We start from the raw sequence: 24,003 nt of genomic DNA, 5'->3' as shown, positions 1-24,003 counted from the left end.
CATCACCAAACATCCGGGCTTCGGGTACCCACCCACCCGTATTCTTCCCCAAGCGAGTGGCGCACCTCTGGAATTGTTTTCTGTTTTCTCCTCCCCACAATGTCCATCTCCGGGAACGGCCACCTCCCCGCCGCCGCCTCCACCGGCCCACCGGACCACTCCTCCGCCTCCTCAGACTCTGAGGTTGAGGTCGAGGTCGAGGGAGACGCCGACTACCTCCCCATCTCCGGCGCCGCGTCGGACAGCGACAGCGACGCCGACCCCGACCCCGATCTCGCATCTCGGCATCGCCTCGACGCGGTCGACAACGGCGTCTCCGAGCTGGATCTCGCCTCCGACGACGAAGAAAGCGACGAGGAAGAAGGCGCGGGCGCGACGGAGGCCGCGGCGGCCTTGGACGACGAGCGCCGGCGGCGCGCCCAGCTGCCCGCGGGCGCCGCGGCCCGGATCGTGGACGCGATGCGCGGCGTGGCGTTCCCCGGCGCGCCGCCGCCGTGGGCCGGCGCCGTCCCCGACGAGCAGTGGCTCGAGCGCCTCCGCTCCCTCCGCGGCGGCCGCGACTAGACAGAGCAGATGAGTTCTCGACCCACAAATCACTGTGAGTTGTGAGAGCTTGTGATCTGCCTTTGTACGGATGAACATTCCTCTGTCGCCATAGATCCAGTAGGATTGCCTCTCGCTGCTTCGGAAATTCAATTCGTGTGCAGATCATCGCCGATGAGGTCTCAGTGATCGACACTGGATGCTGTTCTTGTGTATGGATTTTATGGCGGTTTCGTCTTATTTTTCAGAGCGTGCTTGTCTTCTTGATTGTGGAGAAAGCCGAATGCTGTTGCTGCTGCTCTCCGTGGGCATAAATGCGATCAAAAGGCTTGTGAAATTTTCAGTTGTATGAATCAGCAAACGCTTTATTTGTTTGTGCCCTTGTTTGCTAGAGTATGGAACAGACTCTGAACATCTCATAGCCATGTACTCCAGAGGAGTAGTACAAAAAGTGATCATGTAATTGGTATCCACGGCAACAAGTGCAGAGAAAGTGATCATCTCATTGGTATTCATGGAAACAAGTACAGATTCAAGCACAGATCCGCATCATCGCAAAACAGCACTCTTTCGAACACAATCAATGATAGGCAGATCGCCACGCCTACACGACAGGCAACGCCCGATGTAAACGCCGAGCTAGAAATTAAACTTAGCTCTATGCTATCCCAGGACCAAGCTCGTGCTTCTTTTTTGCTGACCGGCGAATGGACTAGCTCTACTGCTAATTGATCAAGACAGGCAAGTAAATAGAAGGGAAACCAACCTATAGGACAAATGATTATATTGTTTGCTGCAACACAACATCACCAAGCAAAACAAAACCCTAAGACCTGCATAAAATTCAGACAATCATGGCATGTATATTATTCGCAAATAAAAAAAATCATGCCATGTATAAACAGAGAAAAGAATGTGCAAACGGGGACATATATTACATAGGAAGGTGAGGCCAAAAGATTGGGTTCTTCTTTTCATGCTTAGGGTCTCTTTGATTCGCAGGATTCTGAAAATACAGGAATAGGAAAAGGATAGGGTTGAAATAGCATATCCACTTAAATCCTATAGGATTACAAAAGGAGCGTTTTACGCCATAGAAAAAACAAAGGAACTGTAGAAAAATGTTGGAGTGGATGTTAGATTTCCTATAAAATGTAGTACAAAATATTTCATAGGAAAAATTCAAACTGTAGAAAGATATTGGAGTGGATGTTAGATTTCCTACAAAATGTAGTACAAAATATTCCATAGGAAAATTTTCTATGGTATCCAGTCTATGAGTCAAAGGGCCAACGTAGGAAAATTTTCGAAGGATTTTAATCCTCCAAAATTCTATATCCTATAGAATTCCAAAAAAAATAATTTTTGAAGAATTCCTTTGAATCGAAGGAGCCCTCAGATCAGGTTCACATTATAATTACTAAAAGAAGATAAATTTTGTTTTCTAATAATAAAAGAAACTGCAGTCAGACAACATGGATTCAATGAATCAGCCAATACACACAGTGAGTTCATCCTTTCGATCTATCAAATTATGCATGGTCTTGTTCCAATTTAATTTAACTGAAAAACGCATAGCTAATCGTGCATGATCTTCCTTCTGCCAACCCTAAACCCGAAGCACTAGCATCTTTCAGCAGTTGGCAGAGGGCGTCATCCTTGGTTGCCGTTGCTTTATCCATCACCACCTCGGAAGCACTCTCACCGGGTTAGGTTTCTCTCGGGTTCACACTGCCGTTAGGTAGATTAGCTAGATCGACGGCAAGGCCGAAAGCGATCTCCTCCGGACACGGCTTGTGACCGTCGTTTTCTCCCCAGCATGGCCGATCTGTTGCTTGATCGTTGTCACACGGGATGCAGTGCGCTGCTACATGCAAAGAAACTTAGCTAGGCCGGCCGTTGAGTGCTCAGACTGATCACACGCCTAGCCGGTAGTAGGCCGGTGCAGTGTGGTATACTGTATCGTGTAGTATCGTGTAAAGCATGCGTACGTAACCTCGGCTGCCTGAGTTGGACCCTCCGACGGACGGACGGACGTCTCAGGTTGTTGCTGATGAGAAGCGTCTCTAGGAGGGGCACCCGATGACGGCTTCTAGATTTGGTGGCTAAATTTCGTGTTTTGACTTTTTTCTGAAAGCTATTTAAGATTTGATCCTAATTTTAAAAAAAATCGAGATCTGACTCTTTTGCTACCGTCAGGGATCATGGCGGTAGGGTATAACAGCCTACCGCCAAGGTCCCTGGCGGTAGGGTTGCATGCCCTACCGCCAAAAACCTCCTAAGTATTAAACACAGAGCGTGTTTGTGTCTACCGCCAAACACCTTGGCGGTAGGGTTGTGCAGGCTATCGCCAGTCCGGTTGACGGTAGCGATGTTTCCTACCGCCAAAGTCCCTGGCGGTAGGCTGTTAGACCCTATCGCCATGGAGTCTGACGGTAGCAAAAGGGTCAGATCTCGAAAAAAATTTAAACTAGGGTCAAATCTTGAATAGATTTTAAAAAAGGTCAAAACACGAAAATTTGCCTCTCTAAGAGGGGCACCTGATGATGGACTTGGTTGTGCTTCTAGATTTGGTTGATGCGCGTCGTCGAACAAGCCGGTCGAGCTTGGTGGCAGCGGGCGACTGGAAAGTCGAGCGTCGACAAACTTTGTTAGGCCCGGCATTGTATAATCTGCGATGAGATGGTAGGTTTGTAGAGACATGCTAAAGGTTGGTTGCCAAACCGTAATACAGACAAAAGATTGTCTTGCGGACGGCATTATCATAATAAACCCACCCAAATGCCCAAACGTAAGCTGATACGTCCAAGGTGAGCCGCGGGGGAAATATGCACAAGGTGTTTGCTAGTTTGTGCAGGTTCAGGCCTCTTCATCTGAGGATATAAAGAGCACTTGAGCCTACTTACGATGAACAAATCTGTCGTGAATGGTGGAATGTGCGTGCTGTTGGGTGATGAAGGGGTAGTGGGATCCAGAATTCCCCTTCTCATGGTGATGCACTCGCACATGACTTGATCCAAGATCTCCCCGTTGCAAAGTCAGACATGGAACATGCGTGCTACTCTGCTTGCTAGTGATACCCAGGTCAACTAGAAACTCTACTTTGTGTTATTATGCCCCCCGTACATCATCTCCTGTTCTTCTACATGGCCTAGATCCATGCAGTTTGATACTTTCTACGTCCCAAAATAACTATCTTAACTTTGTACTAAAACTGAGACACTTACTTTGAGACAGAAGAAGTATTACTTACTCCCTCTGTAAATAAAGAAATATAAGATCGTTTAAATCAGGGAGTACTAGTTTGCTCCTCTGAAAACATCCACCCTGGCTTTACTGTCTTTTCAGTCGCAAGAACCAGGTCATTACTTCCTCTGTCAAGTTTTCAGAAAATGTCTTATATTATGAGACAAAGGGGTAGAACTTTATTGCAAAGAGACGCGAAGAGGATTTGACATGGCGATCCGCCAACGTGCGTCTCTGTTAGCTAGCTAGAATTTGTCCTCCTAGCTTTGATAAAGCAGAGAGGATTTGACATGGGGATGCATTGACCGTGCTTGTCAAAATGTCAATGCCCAACTGCCATGTTTATTTTTCTGGAGAATCTTGAGCGATGCTGGTGGCGTACGAACACCATCTTTATTTTGACGCACGTATATGGTTCATGAGCTGGCAGAGCCTAATCATGGGGAGCTCGTTGAACATTTCCTCGTCGAATCGGCAGATCACAAGGTGCTAACAACTCAGATTTCCCGTGTCTTGGCACACAAATCTCCTCGCTTTTTTTCTCCGTCGCAGTCACTCCGCACGGGCAGAAGGATCAAGAGCCAGAGAAAGTACGCCTGTGATTAGGCTCTTCTGGCTCCTGTGATCATGTATTTATATTTATTTTTGAAAGGAAAAAACAGTAGGAAAAGTCTCATTTGTTTCAATCCAATCGCCATCTATTTTCCCGCACAAATGGACAGCAAGAGCCGTGGACAGAGAAAACAAAAAACACATGCATGGTTCCCTCAAAAAAAGAACACACACACATGCATGGTTTTTCTTTGCTCCCGTGTTGTTTCAGTGTTCTTGTACTATGTCGTTGATTGTTTTTCTAACCACTCGTTTCAAGTGGTTCAGTGTTCACACTCTCCCTCAAATTACTCGTAAACGTCGGACCAAGCTGTTCGCATCCATTTTACCATCCAACACGATACTCATCTGTTCGTGTACGCGTTTGATTGTCCAAAATCTCGCAAACCAAGGGAGCTTTGCGGGTGTTCGGGGAGCCGCCACATACGCGTCTGATACATTGGTCTCACCCAAAAACATTGCCCGTGCGCATGTCCTCTCTCGCGTGAACGCTCCTCTGCTTTTTGCACTGCATTTATGCCGGTCCAGAGCAGCACATTCATGCCGGTTAGAGCGGATGTGACCCATCACTGGACAACATTGAATCGGTGTGGCGTCCAAGAAACCAACCCCGCCACCCGCGCCACGTCCCAAACTCCGCACATGTTCAATATCGGAGGGACGTGATGTCATGGGACAGGATGAGACGACTATTGCTTGGGTGATGCGGTCACCTTCTTTGTAGGACTTTCTCCGTCTCCGCCTTTTTCTTCTCCCTCACCTTCATTCATCGGCCTTGCCGTCCCACGGCCACGACCAATCGCATAGGAGGATCCGGGTCTGGAGGGACCATGAACCTCTCCAAGGGCTTTGGAGGATCCATTCGGATGTTCGGACAGGTCCGGACATTTTTTATGCTCCGTGTTGAATGGCTAAAAGTGTCGAGACCTGCAGGTCCGAACATTTGCAAGAGATTTGGCGGTCCGCGCTGGAGTTACTCTTTTATTCTCCAGGATACCATGGCGTCGTCACCACAAGCGCCCTATTGTCGTTAGGCTTCTTCTGTCCTCCATATCTATACCTCGAGGTTATGGCACCGTCATGCTCGTCCCCGTTGGTGTGTGAAAGGCCGGACTGCTTCAAATCTTGCACATGGCGTGATGAGAAAGAAGCTGAAACTTGATTCCCACACTGACTGTTGATTTGAGCGAGCTCCAAACGGGACCTCCACAACCTCCAAATATGGAGTCTATGAGCTCTGTTTTGAAGCGAGCTCCATAAACTATGCCGACTCGAAGGCATATGATCACTCTGTTAGAGTGTCATTTTGGATCAAAATCACCACATTGATAGTTTGTATGGCGACTGGACCACTACGGCTTCATGGTAAAGTTGCTCGTACCTCCAACAACTCATTTGCTTTTTCAACAACATTGAGTTGTACTTTCAGCATTTCCCCGCAAAAGAAACACATTCTCAGCAGCATTTTATCTGTAGGAGCCTGGACTGCTGCCACGCAACCACCCAAAACCCCTCTCCCTTGTCCGCACGCTTTCGTCAGAGCGTTAGCTCCGCGTTCATTCCGGCCAAGAGCAGACGCGACATGTCACTAGAGTCGACATTGAAGTGGCTCGCTTGCCGAGAGCGTCGCTTGTTGCACGCCTTCTCTTTGCATTAAACGACATCCATCTACCCGCATATCTTCATTGAACTAGCGCGCGTGACGAGGAACCTACTCTGGCGTCCCGAGTGCCACATATCAGTGCCTGTGCTAGACGGATGCGGTGCTCGGTTTTGGAGCCAGCGTTGGAGATGCCCTTACTTATTAGTACTCACTTACATAATACTAGCTCGTTATCCCACCAAAACACGCTGTAAATACAATTAAGCCCGGCCGCATTGTTGCGATTGTGTTCATAGGCCTGCATGGTTTTCCGTGGATCACTCACTCACCACTTCACCGGCCAGCCGTGGTGGTCGTCGGCCGCAGCTTTTGTTCCCGGGAGCGTCTGAGAGCGAGCAAAGCACCACATATCCCTCAGGAAACCATATGGTGCCGTCACCACGTACGTACGTAGTGCACGCACAGAGAGAGCGAGACCTCGCTGGGGGCCAGGAATGTTTTGGCGGAGGCAAAGCCAATGATCCGGTGCTGGAGACCGCGGCGACAATCGTGGCCACCAAAGCCGCTGCTCAGCTCGCCCCCATGTTCGCCCTCATCATGGCCTGCTCTCTATCCATCGGTTCTATCCTGGCAGGCAGCGCATGCGATGCGCCACCCCACCGTCCTCGAACCCGTAGGTGCGCGCGCTCCCCGCCCACTCAGACTCACCCAACCGACCGGCAACCAGCTCGCTCGCTCAAGTCGCCGCCGGGGCACGCAACGAAAATGAAACGAGAGCGTCGCGGTCGCACGCCACGGCGCGAGGTGCCGCTCGACGATACGCGGCGTGACGGCGCGCGCGGGGACACGCAATGCATGGCCACGAGCGGTTCACGCGGCCACGTCGCACCGTCGGGTCTCCGCCTTGACCAGCTTTACTTACCACGGCGTGAAAGTGAAACCTCAGCTGCTACTACGACTCGTTACCGCTGCGTGGTGCTGGTCAGCAGCGCCGGGAGTCGGGTCGCGCTCTCGTATTTCCTGGAGATCGGCGCGGCTAGCCTGGCTGTGTCGTTAACCGATCTTTTACGGCCGGGATATTCATGTCTGCTCCTTTTCCCCGGCCCGGACTCGCCGCAGCCCCCGTCCACACGCGCGGTGGGACGGTAAAGCCTGGCTGGTGAGCACGAAGCTTTAGGCTACGCTTAGCGAAGCGAGCCAGCCAGTGAGTAGTACTGGAGCGCGTAGCATTAGGTCGCCTTGGTTGGACTGTTGCGTGAGCTATATCACCCCTCGCCTCGCTCCCACCCCTTCCCCAAAATCGTCAACCCAGTTTGGTGGGTCGCAGCGCGGCCGTGTCGGGTGGACGGACTGCTCTGCCCAAGGGAAGATGCGGGGGGTCGGCGGCGGCGGGGGCCTGGGGGCCCCGGGCCGGGCGCGGTGGGGCGGGTCGGGCGCCACCACGCCGCGCTCGCTCAGCACCGGCTCCTCGCCGCGCGGCTCCGACCGCAGCTCCGACGACGGCGAGGAGCTCGTCGAGGTCACGCTCGACCTGCAGGAGGACGACACCATTGTGCTGCGCAGCGTCGAGCCGGCCGCCGCCGCAAACGCCAGCGCCAACGCCTCGTCGGGGGCGTCGCCGTCGGTGATGGGGTGGGGCGCGGAGCCGACGCCGCCGCCGGGGGCCGGGGCGGGGCCGTCGCGGTCGCGGTCGCCGGCGATCCGGCGGACCTCGTCGCACCGGCTGCTGCAGTTCTCGCAGGAGCTCAAGGCCGGGGTGTCCCGCGCCAAGCAAATCTCGCAGGACCTCACCAAGCGCTTCACGCGCACCCAGAGCCGCGCCGCCCTCGCCGAGCCCCCGGCGCACCCGCCGTCGGGCATCGAGTCCGCCCTCGCCGCCCGCGCCGAGCGCCGCCAGCGCGCGCAGCTCGACCGCACCAAGTCCACCGCGCAGCGCGCCATCAAGGGCCTCCGCTTCATCAGCGGCAACGCCAAGGCCAGCAACAACGCCTGGATCGAGGTCCAGCGCAACTTCGACCGCCTCGCCCTCGACGGCCGCCTCTCCCGCGCCGACTTCCCGCAATGCATAGGTCAGCTTGGTTGCCCACCTCCAATCTCACTCCACCCAACAACCGAACAATCGCTCCCCTAATCCCTAGCCGCATTTGGTTGCAGGGATGATGGAGTCCAAGGAGTTCGCCATGGAGCTCTTCGACACGCTGTGCCGGCGGCGGCAGATGCAGTCGGACCACATCAACAGGGAGGAGCTGCGCGAGATCTGGTCGCAGATCACCGACAACAGCTTTGACTCGCGCCTCCAGATCTTCTTCGACATGTAACAACCCCCACAATCCCCAACCAACAGCTAAATCATTCTGCGCACCATTTTTGCTCCGTTAACGTGGTACGGTTCAATCCAATCGCAGGGTGGACAAGGACGCCGACGGCCACATCACGGAGGCGGAGGTGAAAGAGGTACCACCACTACTACTTACCACTGCTGCTGTTCTTCATACGTAGTATTTCCTTCCCTTTTCACCCCGGTCGCGCTCGGCATTTCTGCCGCTGCGACAGTACAAATTCTTCCATTTTGGTAGTGGTAGAATATTCGGACCAGTATATTTTCATGATTGGGCCGTCCATTCTCGCCATGTCCTTGTCTGCTGGTTGTCTGCAAGCTTGCGCTCCAGGATTCACGCATGAGAACCGTATGTGTGGATTGGGAAACATTGCCGACTAATCAAGGCCCCCCACCCCCAGCGAGACCGGCGGGGGAAGAAACCATCATCCCTGGCAGTGGCCGGCGCCCACGCACCAATCTCTTTCCACATGAGCTTTTTTCGTTCTAGAAACACGGGACGGGAGGAAGAGGTTACGTAAATTTACCACGGATGGCGATGGAAGTCAGTCGTGAAGGGAAGGCCAGATCGAACGCAACAGTAGTTGGTGGGGGGGCGTTCCCGTCAGGCTGGCCAGCTATTGTAATCCGTTCAACAGGGGGGACTTTTTAATTACAGATTTGATCTAATCTATTGTCTCCGTTGTTGTGATGGTGACATTGTGTAAAGGGCCCAGCCAGGTTGTGTTGTTTGTTCATCGTGCCTTTTTCCAAGCTGTGAAAAGGATGGTTCCTGAATCCTGATGATTAAAGGTGGCAATTTGCTTTGTGTTTCCAGATCATCATGCTAAGCGCGTCCGCGAATAAGCTGGCGAGGCTTAAGGAGCAAGCAGAGGAATACGCCGCGCTGATCATGGAGGAGCTAGACCCCGAAGGCCTCGGCTACATTGAGGTATAAAACTATAGATTCCTTCTGGCTTCCCGTCGCTATCCTCTGGTTTCCTTGAAATTTTGCTTCTCAAGACAACAACACTATTACTATATTGCTACTGAAAAACAAAGTTCCGTCTATTCCATCACTATCCTCTGGTTTCCTCCAAATCTTGGGTGTACTACTGAAAAACAAAGGTCCGTTTATTTTTCTTCCTGTGAGTCAAATGCTGCCAGCCTGCCACTGATCTCCTCCAGCAAATATCCTAGATACTACCATTCTATTTTTGTTTCTACTTCTGTCCTCCACATATCTGTTTTAACATACCCAAAGGTTGAACCAATAATCATCTTACTTGTTGGCCAGTCTGGGATACAAGTTCCCGTCGTGTGTCTCTCAATGGTCAATGCTTTGCTATCGGTTCACTTTCTGGAGCTCTAGCTACATTCCAAACATATGCAAAATTGCAGTTATTCGTAATAAAGGAAACCATGGGCTTGGAGCCCTTAGGTCTTCAGAAAAGAGACATCATTAATAACTGTACTTGCAAGTCATATATGTTGGTTCGCTGAAGAAGGAGCTTCCTCTTTAAGCAACATCAACCTAGTAGATGCAGTAAAAATGTTGTGGTGATTGACACGTTTATGCTGAAAATTGACACAACCAAAATAGAATATTAACAAAGAATTCTGAGCATGCTTCCCTTGACGACCACCTGTGCTTCAAGCTGGTGAGCACCTGTATAGCAGAATATCAAGTGTAGTTCAGTCTGAATCTTCTCATAATTTGCCTTCTTCAAATGAGATTTTCCACATTGCACATCTGACTGTATGTTGCTGAATTCTAGCAAGAAAGATGTAGTTTATCTTTGCCATCCACACTGAAATCTTACAGATTTTTTTTAATCCTATCAAGAATAGAGGCTGTTGCTTGCAGGAGCCTTTGCTGCCTCATTTTCTCCTCTCAAGCAAGTTATATTTGGGTAGAACTTTTCATAGTCAAATTATATCCACCGTCCCGCCTGATGTTGCAATTGTGAGACAGCGACGGCACATTACCCTAATCAAATACAGGGCTCAGTGCCCAGTATCATATGTTGTAGAATTGTTGTTCTGGTATCGCCAGGGTTACAACTACTTTTGACCTTTCATTAGGCGCCAAGTCTTATTTGTCTTATTTAGTGGACAAAGTAATTATATCCACATCAAATACTGCAGCAGCCTCACTTCTGTGCTATACCCTATATGCAATGCTTTAGTTCCATTTTTATTTCTTATGTGTGTACGAGTCTTTGCTAGGCTGTGTTTGTTTGGGAGACTGTCGAAGTGTAGCACTTGTACAGGTGGATATTCAATACGATGCCCCTCTTTCTTAGGATGGAGTTATTGCATGCATGTTCCCCAAGATTTAGCAGGTATGGTGCACTCATATGGGAGCCATGTGTGCCACCAGATACAATCATAATCTTGTGGGGCCTTCTACAGTTTGGTGGGCTGTTTGACTTTCGGTTCTCAGACTGATGTGCACCGTTAACCTGCCGTGTATTTCGTGATCAGTATAACTATGGATTTTATTTTCCGACTGTTGATTGGGTCATATGCTGTTTTAGTTAGACAACAAAATGGCCTTTCATTGTTAACTCCACTACAGTTAATTAACCGATAAAATTATGGTAGTTGGATAAAAGTGTGTTCTGTGCTTTTAAAATTGAAATGTTCACACATTGAAGTGATATATCATAAGATCATTTGGTTATACTTTAAATTTTTATAATTTTTATAATTGTTTGGTTTGTGGATAGGCCAAATTGATGGGACATATTACCAGCAAATATTGTAGAAAAATGTGCCAGTGTTTCTTGAGGCCATATTCTACTTAATGTTGGGACACGTTAAAAACACTGTTTGTGATTGTCGTTGCAGCTTTGGCAGTTGGAGACGTTGCTATTGCAGAAGGATACATACGTGAACTATAGCCAGGCGTTGAGCTACACAAGCCAGGCACTGAGCCAGAACCTTGCTGGCCTAAGGCATAAGAGCCCAATCCGAAAAATGAGCAGCAAATTAAGCTATTATCTGGAGGACAATTGGAAACGCCTCTGGGTACTTGCACTGTGGATTGGGATAATGGTTGGATTGTTCATTTGGAAATTTATCCAGTACCGCAACCGGTACGTATTTAGTGTGATGGGCTACTGTGTAACAATTGCAAAGGGGGCTGCTGAGACCCTTAAGCTGAACATGGCACTCATCCTCCTACCTGTATGCCGCAACACCATTACTTGGCTGCGTAATACAAGAGCTGCACGGGCATTACCGTTCGATGACAACATCAACTTCCATAAGGTTAGACATTAGACCCTCATTGCTTTTGTTATTGTTTGTTGATTTCTGCGAAATTAATCCATGTCCAACCGTCCAATAAATTTCCTGCAGAATTCCTGTGTTCTGAACAGGCCCAGGATATATTTTTGTATGTGTTGGAAAAGATATCTCTCCACACTTTCGTTATCTGTACCTAGTTTCTGTAGACCGCAGTGATTGATCTGAATACATGTGATGCAACAAAATTTGGTTAAATACATGGTCCTTCGCATGGTTGATGGTTCCTACATGTGGGTCTGACATCACATGTGCCCAACACTATGGAGGGGACATAATAGAGCTTAGTTAATAGACGACTCCCCCATACTTTCTGTCTGAAAGCTTTCTCTGACGTCCCGATAATTGGCGCAGTTAGAAAATGGGTTGTGAACTTGAAGTAACAATCATATTTTGCCTGGTTGCTGTTTAAAATCTTTTTATTGGCTCCTGTTATCTTATGTTTTGTTTTTAAATTAAGCTATGTGATAGTCATTGTTTTCCATCAGCAGTATTTGACTTACACAAGCTAGTCATGCAAGCTCAGATCCTGAAGGCATGCTTTTATATGAGTGTTAAAGAAACAACCTTTGGTCACATATACTCCCTCCGTTCCAAAATAATTGTTGTGGTTTTAGTTCAAAATTGAAGCAATACCATGACACTTATTTTGGAACGGAAGGAGTAGTATATAAGCTCTGTACCCACCTAAATTAAGAGGATGAGAGAAGCTGAAACCTGGTACCATACAGAAGTCGGATGGGCCATGATTAGAATGCAGCTGTCAGCTGACAGTAATAGTTGGTCTGTAAAGCCGGCTCATCCGAAGCTCTTCTCATCAGCTAACTAATACAAGGACAAGCTGTGGTCCAGCTCATTTTCATTTGAACGCACAAAATGAAAATAATTTAATAAACAGAAACAATCCAGGTATATAATGTGATCATTAGTTGTGCCTAATGTGTCTGTTATCAACTTACAATTCGCACTCTAGGCTAATTTTACACATAATGTTATAATGGTTACAGCTAACACTGAACATTTTGTGTTGCCATGGCAGACTATTGCGGCGGCAATTGTGGTTGGTGTTATCCTTCATGCAGGAAACCATCTTGCATGTGATTTTCCACGGCTTATAGATTCCTCAGATGAGACGTATGGTCCACTGCGCAAGTACTTCGGGGAGACCAAGCCAACATATTTGGCGTTAGTCAGAGGAGTGGAGGGTGTAACAGGAGTTATTATGGTTGTCTGCATGCTCATTGCTTTTACTCTAGCAACCAGGTGGTTCCGTCGTAGCCTGGTGAAGCTTCCCAAGCCATTTGACAAGCTAACTGGCTTCAATGCCTTCTGGTACTCTCATCATCTGTTCATCATTGTATACATATCACTTGTTATTCATGGAGAGCGTCTATACCTTATCCTGGATTGGTACAAAAGAACGGTTAGTTTATATCTTTCCTTCTCCTTTACTCTCTTTACCTGAATAATTTTGTAAGCGCCTAATCTCTTTTGCAGACATGGATGTATCTTGCAGTCCCTGTTGGGTTATATGTAGGGGAGAGGACTCTGAGGTTCTTCAGGTCTGGCAGTTACTCTGTCCGGATATTGAAGGTCAACCCACATAAAATTTGAAATTTGAGTTCTATTTCCATGTCTGGTACGCTGACACATACACTTGCTTTGCAGGTGGCCATATATCCTGGTAATGTTTTGACATTGCAAATGTCTAAGCCACCGACATTCCGTTACAAGAGTGGGCAGTATATGTTTGTTCAATGTCCAGATGTTTCACCATTTGAATGGTACATGCCTCTTAATTGTAAATAAACTACAATTGGAGCAAAAAAAACCCGCTTTTACACTATTTAGTATGTTTATGTACAGTTTATTTGTAGAATAAGTATGCATTGCACTTCATTCAATCTCAAATACTCTTACCCTTTTCAGGCATCCCTTCTCGATAACTTCAGCACCCGGGGATGAGTTTCTCAGTATCCATGTCCGACAACTTGGTGACTGGACACGAGAGCTCAAGCGTGTATTCTCCGCAGCCTGTGAGCCACCTATGAATGGGAAAAGTGGCCTCCTTAGAGCAGACGAGAACACCAAAAAAACGTATGGCTATCCTTCTTATTCAGAGGCAATAATATGTTTGTGCAATCGGGATCTTGATAATTATTTTCAAAATGCAGTTTCCCAAAACTTTTGATTGATGGACCGTATGGTTCTCCTGCGCAAGACTATAGCAAGTATGATGTTTTACTACTTGTTGGGTTAGGAATTGGTGCAACTCCTTTCATCAGCATATTGAAAGATCTGATTAACAACATCATCAAAATGGAGGAAGAGGATGTAAGCGAATTTTCCATGTACCCTACTACAATTAGAACTACTATTGATTCTTGACAGACTAGACTGCAATCTATATCATATTCCTTATGCCCTAACCGCATGAAGAACTACAATATTCAGTGATTTATTTATCCTTCTATTTGTGCTACATTTTGCCAAAACTATGAAAAACTAGTCTAATTAATTAACTCATCAACCTATATTTGCAGGAAGCCTCAACTGATCTTTACCCACCAATTGGACCCAGTAAGGCATCTGTTGACCTTGACACCCTTATGAGGATTACGTCAAAACCAAAGAGGGTTTTTAAGACAACAAATGCTTACTTTTATTGGGTTACACGCGAACAAGGCTCTTTTGATTGGTTTAAAGGAATCATGAATGAGATTGCTGAACTAGATCAAAGGGTAACTATCAGCTACACTTTTTTCAAGTGACACACTGTTTGCTCGCAATTTAGTTCTTACAACTGTCTTTCTTCAATACTAGAATATCATTGAGATGCACAACTATCTCACAAGTGTTTATGAGGAAGGGGATGCCCGGTCAGCACTCATCACAATGCTGCAAGCTCTCAACCATGCCAAAAACGGCGTCGATGTAGTGTCTGGAACTCGAGTAAGTTGCAAGTTATGACATACCAATTGGCCTCATGCCAGTCTTAGTATTAGCAGTATTAATGTTTGAATTTTGCTATATTATTAGAGTGAGATGTGGAAAAGAAACATGTTAGCATGCCTGTTGAGTTAATTTTATGTGCTCGCTATTTACTGATATACTGATTTCGCAGGTGCGGACACATTTTGCAAGACCAAATTTTAAGAGGGTGCTGTCTAAGGTAGCCTCCAAACATCCTTATGCCAAGATAGGTAAGATACTAATTAAAGCTTGCCTTTTCATGCTTTTAGCTGCGAAATACTCCTACCCATCACCACGTTTTAGTTATACTTCAGGCAAGATGCAATACAACAACATAAATAGCACAGTTCTGGCTGTCCAAGTAATTTGGGTATGAACTTATATAATCCGATCATTGCAAAGAAGGTAACTGCTACTGTTGCTTGCAGGAGTGTTCTATTGCGGAGCTCCAGTTCTGGCGCAGGAACTAAGCAACCTTTGCCATGAGTTCAATGGCAAATGCACGACAAAATTCGAATTCCACAAGGAACATTTCTGAAACCAGGTAAACCGCGCAATAGGAAATTAGCACAGGATTGTGTTGTATGTATGTCGTCTTTGCTTGTTGCGCGCCTGACTTTGGAGAGCAAGGGAAAGAATCACCTAGTGCTTTCTCGGTGCACCGGTCGCCATTAGGCAATGCACACTGCTTTGCTTAAGATACTCGAGAAAGGAAGCTGGGGATCAGCTGGTAGTACATACATTACACATCAATCATGGATTCAGAAGTATATATTACGGTCGCGCCGGCCAGGGCAGCCCCTCTGTAAAATCTCCTATATGCGGATGCGGAGTCGACACAAAGACGCTGATCTCCTGAATATGGTTTATGGTTTTGACTACATGCTGGGTGATGTGATGTAGGACAATAGGGAAGGCCACCAGAGGCACAAGGCTAAGTAACTGTGTATATTTGCTTGTAGCTGAGTTGTCAGGCCACAAGTTTGTTTGTTCTCACATTGTAATTATACACAGACGGAAACACAGGCAGGGAGAGTACAGTACAGTTTGATTCTTTTCTTCTCTTTGTATGTAAAGTTTAGGCTGGTAGTGATTGGGTCCGGATTGAGGACATGAATGGACTACATTCGAGCTTGTGTTGTTTCTTGTGCCACCATAGGATAACATGCATTCTTTTTCATGGGGCTGTGTGATGTTGAGACCGTTGCTCGTTTTTGTTTGGACTTCTGTGTGTGTATATGTTGCTGTTGATGTGTGGAATATGATCATAATTGAGAAGGGGTCAAGTTCTTCCTCCGCCACGACAATGGCATCGCCGTCGTCGCCGTCAGAATTCATCGACGATGATAATCTAAGTTCTGGTTTTTTCATTTCACGTGATATGATTCGACAAAACTGTAACACGACGATAATCTATGTTCTAAACAGGCTCTAAAGATCTCTAAGAAACTCAGCAAACGCCGTCCGGGATGCTCCACCTTCCTGCAGCGCCTCGAGCGCCTTCTCCTTGGCCGCCATGGCTCGCTCCCGCAGCGCCTCCCCGCCCTTGGACTCCATCACCCACCGCACCTTGGCCTCCACCTCCGCCGCCGCCACCACCTCCCCGTCGTACCCGGCCATCTCCACGCCGGCGCCCATCTCCTCCACCACGAACACCTTGTTCTGCCTCTGCTCCGCGTACAGCGGCCAGCAGATGAGCGGCTGGCCCGCCACGATCGCCTCCAGCGTCGAGTTCCACCCGCAGTGCGTCACGAAGGCGCCCGTCGCGCGGTGGCGCAGCACGTCCGCCTGCGGCGCCCACGACTTGACGACCAGGCCGCGGCCGCCGGTCCGCTCCAGGAACCCCTCCGGCAGCAGCGCGGCGAGGTCCGGCTCGGCGAGCGCGTCCGCGAGCAGGTCCGGCCCGCCGTCCGCGCTGCGCGGGCTCTGCACCACCCACAGGAATCTCTGCCCGGACCGCTCCATCCCGTCGGCGATCTCCTCCAGCTGCGTCTTGGGGAAGGTGCCCATGCTCCCGAAGCAGAGGAACACGACGCTCTTCTCCGGCTGCGCGTCCAGCCACGCCAGGCACTCGTGCTTCTTCTCTTCACCGCCACCGCCACCGCCGCCGGCTGAGATCATGGGCCCGACGCAGTACACCGGCGGCGTGGCGCGGCCGGGGACGCACGCGCCGTCCCGGAGCGCGCGCAGCGCCCTGCCCTCCAGCCACTCGAACGTGTTGATGACGATGCCCCGGGACTCCGGGATCCGCTGGAACGCGTGCAGGAAGCTCTTGTACACCTCGTTGTGGCGGTCGAGCGCGAGCCCGGGGAGGTCGGTGGGCTTGAAGGGGCGGTTCCCGGGGAAGGAGAGCGGCGCGTCGCCGATCTCGCCGAGGCTGGCGTCGCCGATCTGGGCCTGCATGCGCGGGAGGTAGAGGTTGACCGCGAGGCTGCTGGCGCTGCCGGTGTAGAAGACGTAGACCGGCACGCCGAGGTCGGCGGCGACGTCGACGGCGTCCGCGCAGAAGCAGAACATGTCGAGGACGAGGGCGCGCACGGAGGGCAGCACCGAGCAGAGGTAGTCACGGAGCGGCGCGTTCATGCGGCGCAGGAGGACGAAGGGGTTGGGCGCCTCGGCGGCGTCCGGGGCCACCGCGTCGGCGTCGGCGTCCGGCGGCGTGGGCAGCACGTGGAAGCGGACGGACGGGTTGGCCGCCGCGGCGCGCGCGACGGCGGCCGAGGTGTCCGTGGCCTTGCCCGGCGGGACGTTGACGATGACGGTGACGGCGAGGCCGCCGCGCAGGAAGGGCCTGGCCAGCTCCACCATGGGCACCAGGTGGCCCACGCCGAGCCCGGGGTTGAGCACCACCGTGTCCCCCATGGCCGGACGCCGCCGTGCAGATTCCATGTATGCCAGATGACACGATCGGTATTCGCGGTGAGATACTAACAGTAAACCCTCTTTAAATCTTCACCATCCAAGATTGTGTTTTTGAACCGAGAATAGGTTCGCCGATTGTACTAAACTAACTAACAGAGTCTTGCGGCGGGCGGCACGCGGTCTGAAACTTGTATTCCGGTGGCTGCAAATTTCCAAGAGACGAGACGGGATATTTTGGAGTGAGCAGAGTAAAACCACAACTTTTTTTTTAGTTGGACCCCACAACATTTAGGGTTAGGGCTTTCAAAATTCAAATATCGATCCTAAAAACAAAGGCTTTCAAATACCGTCACATTGAGTGATGGTTACAGATCATCACCAAGGTGGGCGTAAATTTTATCAAAAAACACTAGTGGGACGGACGGTCGGTTCATTTTAAACGCGATCCTGAGTGGTTGGACCCGCTTGTAAGCGTTGATGTGGCACTAAAAGTCAATACAAGTGGTGTTGATTTGCAACGAGCTGGGCCTTGCCGTACGCTAAGTGTGTGAATGGCCGTTGGGCTGGCCCGATGTGGTCTGTAATAGATCCGTTATATAGCTAGCGTGTGGAGGGAGGAAAGACAACTGGCAATTGTAAACATTATTCTCTGGAATACAATCCTTTCTCTGTGCTCCTTCTTCCTCCCCACGCAATTCTCGTCTGCCTTTCGTTACCACATCCTGGCGTGACGCAAGGAGTTGCTGCGATTCTGTAGCATCTGGTATTCAGAGCCTTGTATCGATCCGCTTCCCCTGTTCTTCCCCAAAATTTTCATCCAGATCTCGCGATCAATCCATCGATCAGCTCCTAATTCCAGGCAAGGGTGCGGATCCCCTCGGGTGATTCCGCGCAAAACACCTCGGTGTACCTGCGTTTGGTTGAGTAATTCGATCGGATCCCACGGCGCGATCCAACAAACCGACGATCTCCGCTCGCATGGCAGCAACAGAGCTCTCCCTGGCGGATCTGCATCAGCTGGTGCAGGCCACGATCCAGCAGAGCAAGGCGGTCTCCGATGCCGGGAAGGCCACGGCGGAACGCGAGCTCCAGGACTCGCTTGACAAGTACGTCGCCTCGTCCGCCAAAGCCTTCGATGCGCTGGCGCAGACGACCACCGCTTCGCTGGGGCGCACGGAGGCGACTCTCGGCCGTGTTCTCATCGCCAACACCTCGCTGGATACAACGATGGCCGAGATGAAGCAGGCACTGGACGGTGTCGTGCGCCGTGTGGATCAACTCGAGCACGCACCTCCATCAGGACCAGAGCAGCCACAGCCGCAGCAGCGCCTCCCTCCACTTCGTGCGGAAGGGCAGAGCAGTCTCCAGGTACCTCCGACTGCAGAGCACAGAGGGCTTCGTCAGAATTGACAGTCAGCAATACGAGGTGAGCAAAATCAGTCCATGTTCCATACTGCTGAAGTTTTCTCTGATGAGGATTCAAACCAGTTCATACTCACCGCGCACATCACAGTCAATACAAACCACGGATTCCTCACTCTGATTTTCCCAAGTTTGATGGGGAGGACCCCAAATGGTGGAAGCAGCAGTGTGAAAAGTATTTTCGCATGTATAAGGTCCAACAGGAACCATGGGTCGACTTTGCCACAATGCACTTCGTAGGCAATGCAGCTCTCTGGCTTCAGACATACGAAGCCATGCACACGATCGACAGTTGGGCAGCGTTATGTGTAGCAGTGTTTGCAAAGTTTAACAGAAACAAATACACGAGGGCCATTGATGTGTTCTTCGCCTTGAAGCAGACAGAAACTGTGGATGAATATGCCCATGTGTTTGAGGAACAGATGCACAAGCTGCTGGTGTACAATCACGCCTACGATGAAACATTTTTCATCCATCGCTTTGTACAAGGGCTAAAACCATCCATTCGAGCACGTGTCAAGTTACAGCAACCAACTTCAGTCGATATAGCTTACTCATTAGCACAAACACAAGAGGCACTACTTGCAGAGGACACCTCAAAGTACAGCAAGAAATGGGAACCACGGTTCAGTTCCAAGCCATATATACATCAGGGTTTAATGGGGTCGTCACCAGCTGACAATAGACCTCAAGAGCAATGAAGGGTATCAGATAAAGTGGACAATCTCAGGGCGCAGCGCAGAGCAAGAGGAGAATGCTTCAAGTGTGGAGAAAAATATGGACCAGGTCACAAATGTCCCAGTAAAGTGCAGCTACATGTAATGGAAGAGCTATGGGATGCCCTGCAGTCACAAGATTCCGCTGTTAGTGACTCTGACAGTGAACATCAACCAACTGAACCAACTGACAAGGAGAGTGATGATTGTATGAAACTATCTGTGCAAGCAGCTACTGGAACATCTTCTAAGGAAAGTATCAAATTGCAGGGCATGGTGGGGAAACGCCAACTGCTGATCCTGGTAGATTCTGGGAGTTCCACTAATTTTATTAGAGCAGATTTGACCAAGGAACTAAAATGTTCAACAGAAGATATTCCTGCAGCAACTGTTACTGTTGCCAATGGGGGCACTCTGCCCTGCACTACCCAAGTGCCCAATTTACAGTGGTTCTGTCAGGGTCAAACGTTCAACACTCAGCTTAAGGTTTTACCACTAGGCACTTATGACATCATACTAGGAATGCAGTGGCTTGAAACTCTGAGCCCCATGTGGGTGAATTGGAGGAAAAAAAATCACGAGGTTCAAATATCAAGGAACAAGAATTACACTTCAAGGTGTTAAAGATCAACTCAATGTGTGTAAGGCCATCTCTGGGAAACACTTGCAAGGACTGCTGAACACTGGAGCAGTTGAGCAAGTTATTCATCTCTGCCACATGGCAGAAAGACCTATGTCAGAAACTGACATACCACCGACAGTGCAACCTCTGATCAACCAACACAAACAGCTGTTCAATACCCCTACTACCCTGCCTCCTCATAGAGAATTTGACCACCAGATACTTCTCATACCTGGAACAAAAGCTGTGAATGTAAAACCTTACAGATACAATTGTTGGGGAACGTTGCAGAAAACAAAAATTTTCCTACTCGTTTCACCAAGATCCATCTAGGAGTTCATCTAGCAACGAGTGATTAGATGCATCTACGTACCTTGTAGATCGCGAGCGGAAGCATTTAAAGAACGGGGATGATGTAGTCGAACACGACGTGATCCAAGTCACCGATGATCTTAGCACCGAACGGACGGTGCCTCCGCGTTCAACACACGTACGGAACGGATGACGTCTCCTCCTTTCTTGATCCAGCAAGGGGGGAAGAGAGGTTGATGAAGATCCAGCAGCACGATGGCGTGGTGGTGGATGCAGGGCGTCACAGTAGCAGGGCTTCGCCTATACTACGAGAGAGAGACGTAACAGGGAGAGATGGAAGCACCAAAGGCTGAGGTATGAAGTCCTCCCTCTCCTCAACTATATATAGGAGGGCCAAGGGGGGTGCGCCAGCCTAGGAGATCCAATCTCCTAGGTGCGGCGGCCAGGGGAGGTTTCCCTCCCCCCCAAGGCACTCAGGGGTGCCTTCCACTAGTGGGACTCCTCCACATGGAAACCCTAGGCGCATGGGCCTATAGGGGTTGGTGCCCTTGGCCCATATAGGCCAAGGCGCACCCCCTACAGCCCATGTGGCCCCCCGGGACAGGTGGCCCCACCCGGTGGGCCCCCGGGACCCCTCCGGTGGTCCCGGTACAATACCGATAACCCCGAAACTTGTCCCGATGGCCGAAACAGCACTTCCTATATATAATTCTTTACCTCCGGACCATTCCGGAACTCCTCGTGACGTCCGGGATCTCATCCGGGACTCCGAACAACATTCGGGTTACTGCATATACATATCTTCACAACCCTAGCGTCACCGATCCTTAAGTGTGTAGACCCTACGGGTTCGGGAGACAAGCAGACATGACCGAGACGACTCTCCAGTCAATAACCAACAGCGGGATCTGGATACCCATGTTGGCTCCCACATGCTCCACGATGATCTCATCGGATGAACCACGATGTCGAGGATTAATCAACCCCGTATACAATTCCCTTTGTCAATCGGTATGTTACTTGCCCGAGACTCGATCGTCGGTATCCCAATACCTTGTTCAATCTCGTTACCGGCAAGTCACTTTACTCGTACCGCAATGCATGATCCCGTGATCAACCACTTGGTCACCTTGAGCTCATAATGATGATGTATTACCGAGTGGGCCCAGTGATACCTCTCCGTTATATGGAGTGACAAATCCCAGTCTCGATCCGTGTCAACCCAACAGACACTTTCGGAGATACCTGTAGTGCACCTTTATAGTCACCCAGTTACGTTGTGACGTTTGATACACCCAAAGCACTCCTACGGTATCCGGGAGTTACACGATCTCATGGTCAAAGGAAAAGATACTTGACATTGGAAAAGCTCTAGCAAACGGACTACACGATCTTTGTGCTATGCTTAGGATTGGGTCTTGTCCATCACATCATTCTCCTAATGATGTGATCCCGTTATTAATGACATCCAATGTCCATAGCCAGGAAATCATGACTATCTGTTGATCAACGAGCTAGTCAACTAGAGGCTTACTAGGGACATATTATGGTCTATGTATTCACACGTGTATTACGATTTCCGGATAATACAGTTATAGCATGAATAAAGACAATTATCATGAACAAAGAAATATAATAATAATGCTTTTATTATTGCCTCTAGGGCATATTTCCAACAGTCTCCCACTTGCACTAGAGTCAATAATCTAGTTACATTGTGATGAATCGAACACCCATGGAATTCTGGTGTTGATCATGTTTTGCCCTAGGGAGAGGTTTAGTCAACGGATCTGCTATATTCAGGTCCGTATGTACTTTACAAATCTCTATGTCTCCATTTTGAACATTTTCACGAATGGAGTTGAAGCGACGCTTTATGTGCCTTGTCTTCTTGTGAAACCTGGGCTCCTTGGCAAGTGCAATAGCTCCAGTGTTGTCACAAAAGAGTTTGATTGGCCCCGACGCATTGGGTATGACTCCTAGGTCGGTGATGAACTCCTTCACCCATATTGCTTCATGTGCTGCCTCCGAGGCTGCCATGTACTCCGCTTCACATGTAGATCCCGCCACGACGCTCTGCTTGCAGCTGCACCAGCTCACTGCTCCACCATTCAACATATACACGTATCCGGTTTGTGACTTAGAGTCATCCAGATCTGTGTCGAAGCTAGCGTCGACGTAACCCTTTACGACGAGCTCTTCGTCACCTCCATAAACGAGAAACATTTCCTTAGTCCTTTTTAGGTACTTCAGGATATTCTTGACCGCTGACCAGTGTTCCTTGCCGGGATCACTTTGGTACCTTCCTACCAAACTTACGGCAAGGTTTAAATCAGGTCTGGTACACAGCATGGCATACATAATAGAACCTATGGCTGAGGCATAGGGGATGACACTCATCTCTTCTATATCTTCTGCCGTGGTCGGGCATTGAGCCGAGCTCAATCTCACACCTTGCAAAACAGGCAAGAACCCTTTCTTGGACTGATCCATTTTGAACTTCTTCAAAATCTTATCAAGGTATGTGCTTTGTGAAAGACCTATGAGGCGTCTTGATCTATCTCTATAGATCTTGATGCCTAATATATAAGCAGCTTCTCCAAGGTCCTTCATTGAAAAACTCTTATTCAAGTAGGCCTTGATGCTGTCCAAGAGTTCTATATCATTTCCCATCAAAAGTATGTCATCTACATATAGTATGAGAAATGCTACAGAGCTCCCACTCACTTTCTTGTAAACGCAGGCTTCTCCATAAGTCTGCGTAAACCCAAACGCTTTGATCATCTCATCAAAGCGAATGTTCCAACTCCGAGATGCTTGCACCAGCCCATAAATCGAGCGTTGGAGCTTGCACACCTTGTCAGCATTCTTAGGATCGACAAAACCTTCCGGCTGCATCATATACAATTCTTCCTTAAGGAAACCATTAAGGAATGCCGTTTTGACGTCCATTTGCCATATTTCATAATCGTAGAATGCGGCAATTGCTAACATGATTCGGACGGACTTTAGCTTCGCTACCGGTGAGAAAGTCTCATCGTAGTCAACCCCTTGAACTTGTCGATAACCCTTAGCAACAAGTCGAGCTTTATAGATGGTCACATTACCATCCGCGTCTGTCTTCTTCTTAAAGATCCATTTATTTTCTATGGCTCGCCGTTCAACGGGCAAGTCAGTCAAAGTCCATACTTCGTTTTCATACATGGATCCTATCTCGGATTTCATGGCTTCCAGCCATTTGTCGGAATCCGGACCCGCCATCGCTTCTTCATAGTTCGAAGGTTCACCGTTGTCTAACAACATGATTTCCAAGACAGGATTGCCGTACCACTCTGGTGCGGAACGTGTCCTTGTGGACCTTCGAATTTCAGTAGGAGCTTGATCAGAAGTATCTTGATCATTATCATTAACTTCCTCTCTAGTCGGTGCAGGCACCTCAGGAACATTTTCTTGAGTTGCGCCA

The 24,003-nt window shown here is 49.1% G+C and overlaps 3 protein-coding genes across 3 annotated transcripts; 2 read left to right on the top strand and 1 right to left on the bottom strand.

Annotated features, from left to right (window-relative positions):
- Positions 1-99: 99 nt before the first annotated feature.
- Positions 100-917, top strand: LOC125525724 (uncharacterized). Its single transcript, XM_048690731.2, has one exon. The coding sequence runs from the start codon at positions 100-102 to the stop codon at positions 562-564; it is 465 nt and encodes a 154-aa protein (XP_048546688.1). The 3' UTR covers positions 565-917.
- Positions 918-7,163: 6,246 nt separating this feature from the next.
- Positions 7,164-15,786, top strand: LOC125525699 (respiratory burst oxidase homolog protein A). The gene is made up of 14 exons (XM_048690702.2): positions 7,164-8,073; positions 8,159-8,318; positions 8,410-8,458; positions 9,160-9,273; positions 11,175-11,597; positions 12,673-13,056; positions 13,131-13,226; positions 13,302-13,417; positions 13,563-13,730; positions 13,808-13,967; positions 14,177-14,374; positions 14,457-14,585; positions 14,758-14,836; positions 15,035-15,786. Exons 1-14 carry the CDS (start codon positions 7,374-7,376, stop codon positions 15,142-15,144), a joined length of 2,886 nt encoding a protein of 961 aa, XP_048546659.1. The 5' UTR covers positions 7,164-7,373; the 3' UTR covers positions 15,145-15,786.
- A 138-nt stretch (positions 15,787-15,924) lies between these two features.
- On the bottom strand, positions 15,925-18,122 carry LOC125525707 (anthocyanidin 5,3-O-glucosyltransferase). Its single transcript, XM_048690713.2, has one exon. It carries the CDS (start codon positions 17,493-17,495, stop codon positions 16,038-16,040), a length of 1,458 nt encoding a protein of 485 aa, XP_048546670.2. The 5' UTR covers positions 17,496-18,122; the 3' UTR covers positions 15,925-16,037.
- Between the last annotated feature and the right edge of the window lie 5,881 nt (positions 18,123-24,003).

Source organism: Triticum urartu, chromosome 1A (genome assembly GCF_056163025.1).
Source record: "Triticum urartu cultivar PI428250 chromosome 1A, HENAU_Tu73, whole genome shotgun sequence".
Taxonomy (NCBI): domain Eukaryota; kingdom Viridiplantae; phylum Streptophyta; class Magnoliopsida; order Poales; family Poaceae; genus Triticum; species Triticum urartu.
The sequence above is the reverse complement of the archived record's forward strand: the minus strand, read 5'-3'. Positions and strand labels throughout refer to the sequence as shown.